Raw genomic sequence first — 7,906 nt, forward strand, 5'->3', positions numbered from 1 at the left:
AAAAAAAAAAAAAAAAAAAAAGTGGGGCCATGCACACTGCCCAAAACTGGCACCTAGCTGGCCAGAACCACACTCTGGCTGCCAGGTAAGGCTGCTAGGGCCAGCCCAGCCCCCTACCCCACTGGGGGCAATGTGCCACATGCCAGAGGGTGTGTGGCACAGGCGTTCCCCAGGGACAAGTAGCAGTGGCACACATTGTGCCGCTGCTGTTTGTCCCTGGGGAAGCACACATTTCCACTCATGGGGATGCACCTATGGAGTCCATTGTCCCGTTTGACCTGTGAAACAGTGTTCCTTCTGTGAGGTAATCGCAACTCATTTAAGTTAATTGCCAGTCATTTCCAGAAACGAGCCTGTCAGGCTGTACTCTCCCTGGTCACCTTCTTGCAAAGGAACAGCAGGGCAGCATGTGTAAACAGCTGTGCTGCTCCTCTTTTGCTGTGGATTTTGACTCAGGTCAATCAGGACCACAACAAATGAGATTTGTCTTTTTACAGCCTAACAGGCCAAACCTACAGAAATTACCCTTAAGCTGCAGAAGTGACCATTAATTTGTCTATGTGCAGATTTGGGGTTCAATTATAATTGCACATTTTACAGTGTTTGCTTCCAATTCCTTATCTTTTTCCTCAAATAATGTGGCCTCTGTCTTGCAGTATTCCCTACACTTTTGTATGCTTTGGAGAAGTAACACTAAGTAATGAAGAAATGACATTCAGAGTTATTTGGCAGATACCTGATTATTATATTGACAATATTTTACTTGTGGTAAGATTGTGTCAAACTCTCATGTAGCCTATTTTATTATAAATATTGTTTAGGCTTAAAACTAGTTAAATAGGTATGATTTTCTTATGATACCTTTAATCTGATTTTCCATTGTTTGGCTGGAAGTTGTAATGTCAATGTCATATAAAACATTCCTTAAGTTTAATAATATAGAAAATAAGTTATAATAATTCCCTTACAATATTTTGCACTAATGCAAAATTCTCCTCTCCCAACAACTTGGAACACTACTTTTAATGATGGATAAGTAAGCTAATATATGGTATTTTCATTTGCATCCTCATTATCGGATGTGTGTGTAAGTAAATTGTTTTCTTGAGCTCTTTTTTTTTTTTATTTGTAATTTTACAGGTTTCCTATACAGTATTAATATATTATTTTTTCCAAGCTTTTCAGCAAGTGGTTCAGTTATACCTTAGATTCTGGCCTGTGTTGAGGGTAGTATGAATCCCAGATGAAAAGTCTGGAAGCACTGTGTGTCACCAAGGCTTGAGGCCTTCCAAAGCTTCCTTAGGTGTGTGTCTATTCTGTATAGCTGCAATTTAATGCTGGCCTGTTTTCAAAGGCCCTATACTCAGACAATCACTAGGATTGCAGGTGTAGCTAAGTCCTATGAAAGGGGCACCAGGAGAAACCTTGTGCCTTCCCCTGTTTATGCTCCCATGCTCAAGGTTGCCCATAACCATAGCAGCTATAGTCAAATATGCTTTCTTAATTTTCCAGCGCTGTTCTGCATGTATATTGTTGAAAAGAGACCAATTCAGATACCCCACAATGGAGTTTTAGACTTGCATACATTTTTCATATGTTTCATTAATGTAGGAATGTTGTTGTAGCCAGGATAATCCAGGAAACAGCAATCAGCAAGGTTTTTTGGTATTATCTTTTATTAGACTAGCTGTATAAATGGGAGAGAAGTTACAAGCTGTGGGGCTTGTCTAACATCTCTGTCAATAGCTTTGCAGAGTGCCTTGATGAAGGACCCTGTGTACCTGAAAACTAATTAACATTTCTTGCAACTGTACAGTAAAAGATATTACCAAGTAAACCTTGCTTCTTCAGTATGCTTGGCTGTCATCTATACCCCAAGCCAAACTTCTGTCATTTTGAACATAGAAGGAGAAACTTTGCTTTTGCACATACTGTTTCTGTACCACCTGATCTGTTCTGCTCTTGGACAAAATGGTGTAAGCGGGGTTACTACAAACAGTGTGAGGTTGCTTAAAAGGCAAAGAATGTATGATCAGGATCTTGTTAGAGAATCCTTCAGCATATCTGGTCACCTTTCTACCTTGTGCAACATGGTTGCAAATAGCTTTTTGTGGCAGGAAAGGAGGAGGATCAGAATTTTCCCTTCTCATGAGGCAGAGAATCCTGGAAATGAGTCCTCTCCCTCCTGTATCTTACATTCTGGGAAAAGGGGACTTCCTTACTGACTGTCTGGAGACATTCAGCCATCATTACAAACAAGAGAAACACTACCACATGTCACAGCAAAGAAGCAGAGTTATGGACTCTGTCCCTGAGATTTGGGTTCAGGTTCCAGATAACAAATATGCAGCACCTGCTGATTTAGGGCTTCTTGCTCAGGATTCCATTCGGACACTACAGGCACAGTATAAAGGTAGGGTGTAAGATGCTGGCAGGCTACAAAGTCTCACCACAACATGGTCAGGCTCTGGTCAGTAGTGAGGACTTAAAGTCTAGTCCATTGAGAATTGACTGCTTTTGTTTCTGGTAGAGATTACTTGTTCCATTAAAAAGAAAGTTTTTTTTGTTTTCCTTCCCCTTAGGTGGAACGTGTTGGGTATTCAAGGAGCCTTACTTAGCCTCTTTGTGGAGCCAATTTACTTCTCTAGCATCATCTTGGGGAGTTTATATCATGGGGACCATCTATCCAGAGCAGTATACCAGCGGATAGCAGAGATAGAAGATCTACCAACTCTGTATACACTCAACAGACCTTTACTTAGTGGCAAGTATCTAATGGGGAAGGCTGTGCCGGTAACTGAATCTATTCCAGCAGTAACATAAGATTGCAGTTCTCAAACATTGCAAATTATGTACTGTGAGCAAGTTGCTTTGTGGCTACAACAAGGAAGTTATGATCCAAACTTAAAAAACTATATCGACTAGAATTACCATTTCAAGGCCCTTTTGCATGTCGAGAGACACTAATAAGAGTCTCTGGAGTCTTCTGAGAGAGCCATTTTACTATTGTCTTCAGAATTCAGACACCCCAATGGTACATCAGTAAAGATGAAAGCCTGGGTTTGGTGAAAATTTTCTTCCCTTCCCATCCTCAGAATAGTGTGTCACTGTTAATTCTCTTGCCATTGCAGATATTTGTTGAGCAGTCTACGTCATTGGCAGTGTGCCAAGATGCACAAACATTGGTTCACAATTTCTAGATCAATAATCAACTTAAAATGGATGGAGAGAACTTCCCAGCTACCATTGGTTGTATTTTCTTCCTGTCATCAAGCTCTGTTGGATGCAGCATTGGCTTTAATTAGCATGGCACCCAACTTGTATGCATGGCCCAATTACTATAATAATATTACTTCAACCTTGTAGGTTGGGGCACAGATGCTGCATTTGGAGCCCGGTGGCACATCCCTTAGGATTTCTTTTAAATAGATTGTGAAACTGATCTGATGAACAGAACCATGACAGTCTTCAGCTAGTGTAATTACCTAATGTTGCAGTTATTTTTTGCAGCTGCTGTCTAATACTTTAAATACTGTTTTTAGAATTTTGTTAAATAGTAGGGCTAAGAGGAATGGCAGCATTTGAATTCAGAGGTCCTGCTAAACTAATCCTTCCGTAAAAGGAAATGTTTAGGTATTTTTACCCATTTCAGAAATAAGTTTTCTATCAGTTACAATAATGCCATGAAAGCTTTAAAACGAAAATTTCTTTCCCTCTCAAAACGTGTTTCCCTAGCGCTGTGTGCACTGCTTTGTTTTGAACAGCTTGGCTTCTAGCATGTGTTTGTTTATATTTTAGAAAAAGTAGCATTTTAAAAGCATGTTTAGTGAATGACATGAATTTGCAATTAGACAATAAGGGATGGGAATAAAACATCAGATTAACCAGTATCTCTCTTACTAGAAATGAAAGTGTTACTAAATACCACCCAGATCAGGAAACAGTCAAGGGATAAGAGTTGCCTACCTATTAGTATATGATAGTAACTAGTAATTGCAGCACTCAGAGCTCTAAATAGTACATATTTTTATGCCCATAATAACTGACTTACAGAGATTTTTCTTTGTTTGTTGTTGCAGCCTGATTGTGTGCATTTCCTCTATTTTGTATTTAAATTATACATTCTTCAAAGCAGATTCCTTGTTGCTTTATGGTCTCTAAGGGGCTTAGTTCACTTTCAGTTCTATATAGTCTAGCTGTAGAATGTTATCTTTACCTGTCTATCATGAAATAGTCCTGTCTGTTTCAGTACTGCTGCCAGAACTGTATCATCACTGATTGATTTTTCTGAAATGTTCTGAACTTTCAGACCGAATGTGAAATCTCAAAAAGAAGGCAATGGGATGAAGCAGACATGATTTTTTTCTCCATTTACTTAGAACAGCTTCACTGTTTAAAATCTGTACTGCCAGTATCACAGCTGGATTCAGCTAATGCAACTATATAGTCATTGATTCACTAGCAGGTCCACACCTCTCCTAATGCACTACTCTGTGGAGATGCAAGTGAAGCTCCACAGACCAGGGCAAGCTTAATGAATCCTAATCCTGCCTCCCCCTGAACAGCTCTGCAGTTTTGGTTGTATTCTGATTTAGCTGGGGGTGGGGGGAATGTAGTGTGATTTAGAGGTAGGAACATCTGCGAAGTGATAGTATTGCTTTCTTATTGCTCATTCTCTCATCTATATTCTTAGCAAAACCGTATTTTTTAAATCAAATGTAATGCCAATAGAAATAGTTGGATAAAGGTGTACCATTAGAAATTCCAAATTCATCTAAGAAAGGGGAACATCCTGGCTTAGGCAATATGATGACTATTATATACATACAAATCATTAAGTATGCCCCATTCTAAATACTAAATGAATACAAGCAGAGGAGAATTTCATGCTGCCTCCAGTGAAGACTATCAGCATAAATGGGACACCAATTAAGCAAGCAGATTGAAAAAGCAGTCAGCAAATAGGAAATTTAGCATGGTTCTTGAAACTAGTTGCTACGATGGTAGGTGGCCACTCCCTGGCAACCTGCATGCATTAACAAAAATGCAAAGGCTTTTTCACTGTGGAACAGAAACTTTTTTGAGCAACAGTCCTCCTAGGGTCTAATGCTGCTGGATGTGTCACATGCACAGGAAACTGCTTTACCGGGGGGTGGGGGGTGGGGGGAGGAGATAGGACTGTTCAGCAAAGCTATACCTGCACAGTTGGTGTCCTTGCTTCCTGCTAAGAGTACAAAAAGTAAAGCAGCTCCAACAGTCCATCAGCTCTTAAGGCAGCAAAACAAAATCCCCGAAGAAGTGTTAACTTTTTCTGTACACTGTGGGATATTTATTTTCCCTTAGCTTTGTATATAATTTAAAATAAGATAGTGTAGACTTTTCTGGTTTTATGTCTAGTTACTGTATATCATTTCTCAGCTTTCAGTTAATCTAGTGTCTCTTACAGGGTACTAGCATTTTGGCAGAAGTCATTGGGATTTAAGACCTGACCTCTATGCAGTATTTCAAGGTTTATTAACAACAGTCTACTCTCTGTTGGAGGACACATGCCAGAATGGTCTTCCATTCATTGCTCTTTCTCCAAGCACATTCAGAGAGTAAAGGAAGCTGTTCTAACTAATGAGAATTATATATGCTTCATACATTGAGTAGAGACCACAGCCATTAGTTGATTTCCTCTGTTTATTCCCTGGTTAAAGTATGATTCCATCCACAGTTCTTGAGGCCCAGTTTATCCTCTATATATAAGCATCAACTTCTGAAAGGGGAAGAAGGGAACACCACTCAAAAGATAAATCAAGGCACAGAATTCCATCTTCGGCACCAGGCAAACTGATTCAAAATAGTTACCAGATACAGATCTGGGGGCCTTCTCAGGTATAAAGCCATTAGGTGAATGAGCCAAAGCTCAGGAGGGACAAAATGGTGATGATGATGGTTGTAAGCAGGTTGCCAAGCCTGCTGACTTCTGAAGAGTTCCTCAGCCAGCATTCCCAAATGATACAGTCTTTTAAACAAACAAAATAAGCAAAACAAAATCCTGCTGTCCTGTCCCAGACTCGGGGAAGATACCCCCTTTTGTTCCAGCCTGGACCCTCTGTGCAGCAAGCAGTTGAACTTAAAGCCTGCCTGCTGCTTTCCTCCTTGCAAATTGTCCTCTCACAGTTTGCTGCCTACCTCTTTTCTCTAGGGTTTTAAGCTCCCAGTGGGATACTTCATCATTATCCAAATGCCCCACAGTTGAGGTGCCTCAACAGGGCTGACTGTTCCCTCTTAAAGGGACAGACTGGCCTGTTACAATGATAATAACAGTAACGTATCCACATGGAGGTTCTATGATTGGACCTCCAACTGTGTATGGACATGTTGGGAGTTAGCCAGTTTAGATTCTCCTAGCTGTGTTCCACACTGAGTAATATGAAAAGCTGAAAAAACAGAAAGCAGTAGTCATTATGTTCATGCTAAATAAGTCAGCAAAATCATGGTACATAGACCAAGTAGAGCAATCACAAGCAAGATCCCTTCTTCCAGGGCTGGCTACTGCAACTTAGTCCAAACTGTTTAAGTCTGACAAGTTGGCCAGTAAGTAGCAAGCTCTGAACAAGACAGGTTATTCCCCTTAAGTAGCAGATGCATATCTTTTCCCTGGCCCTGTATCTACATCACTGTTTAGACAGAAGTTTCCTGCTGGTACTAAAATGGAAACATCAATCCCAAGAAACTACATATCTACCTCATCTAGAGTTCTTACAAAATGATCTATATTTGGCTTAACAGCTCTCACCAAGATTTGTCACATTTCATTGTAGTTCTATAAACAGAAGTTTATTGAAGTCATCAGTGGTTTCATTCAGTGATACTGAAGTTCCTTAGCATAACTTGCCTATCTGTACAATCAGATTTATCTGTCTTGCCTGGGATCTGCCAGCAGTGCTAGAAACAGAAGCTGTCTGTTCAAGCTATGGATATCCAATTCTGTGCTTCCTTTCCACAAGAGCAACTTACACATCTCTTGGGTTTGCAACAAAAGTGTCCCATATTTTTTGACTTAAAAACTAGAGCCATGCTGCATCTTCCCAGAAACCAAGATCATACTTTATCCTCCAGAATAATTTGGTGGAAAATGTAATCTCTTCTTTCCATGTGCCACAAGAAGTCCTTTATTTGATTTTCCTGAAGCCTCACCATTTGTAAGAGCATGTGTATGCATGCTGTATTGGAGACATACTTTTTTTTCACTTTAAATACCTAGACACAGAAACTTTAAATCTCTGACACCAGTGAAGATAACCTGGTCCTAGAAGGGATCAAAGTCCATTCAACATATTCCATGGTAGGATCCTAGACAAAAAGGATGTCAGGCCCCACAAAGGAATTTTGTACAGTTGTCAGGTGGATACCCAATAACATATTTACTAAAACCCTATAGGTTTGACTTGTTTTCCTCTGCAGAAACCATTCAACTGAGGCTTCAGCTTTTAAGCTAAACTGTTAGTTTTATTGTTACCCAATCCTCACTTTCCTCTGATTCTCCCATAGGCCCCTGTTTCATCTGGTATGACTCCCAGAATCAGGCAGGGTCTGGTTTTAATTGTTTGTACAGTGCATAACAGCAATGAAGTCCTGAATCTTGATTGGATTTATTAGGCTTTGCCATCATCATCATTGTAAAAAAAAGAAAATCCTCTGAGTGGTGATCTCAAAATAGTTTAGTTATGCTAACTTTCAGGGAAGAAGAAAATCTTTTACTTTCTATCCCACTCTTCCTCCTTCCCCCTTTTACTTCTCCAATAATTTTTGTTTATTATGCTAGATCCCATATGTCTCTCTAGGGAAAAAGATAAGGTCTAGCATGGAAAAACTTGCTGCTCACAGATGTGGATTTGGCTGCTGACAGATGTGGGAG

At 39.9% G+C, this 7,906-nt stretch overlaps 1 protein-coding gene across 5 annotated transcripts in view; it reads left to right on the plus strand.

Annotated features, from left to right (window-relative positions):
• The window catches only part of ADARB1 (adenosine deaminase, RNA specific B1), a 213,994-nt gene that overhangs the window by 180,957 nt on the left and 25,131 nt on the right, over positions 1-7,906 (plus strand). For all 5 annotated transcript variants that reach the window (XM_019523308.1, XM_019523309.1, XM_019523307.1 and 2 more), the window contains one exon: positions 2,583-2,764. In XM_019523308.1, coding sequence (XP_019378853.1) covers positions 2,583-2,764 — 182 coding nt within the window. The remainder of the gene's footprint in view (positions 1-2,582; positions 2,765-7,906) is intronic.

This window comes from Gavialis gangeticus, unplaced genomic scaffold (assembly GCF_001723915.1).
Source record: "Gavialis gangeticus isolate Ggan-Ray unplaced genomic scaffold, GavGan_comp1, whole genome shotgun sequence".
NCBI classification, from domain to species: Eukaryota; Metazoa; Chordata; order Crocodylia; family Gavialidae; genus Gavialis; species Gavialis gangeticus.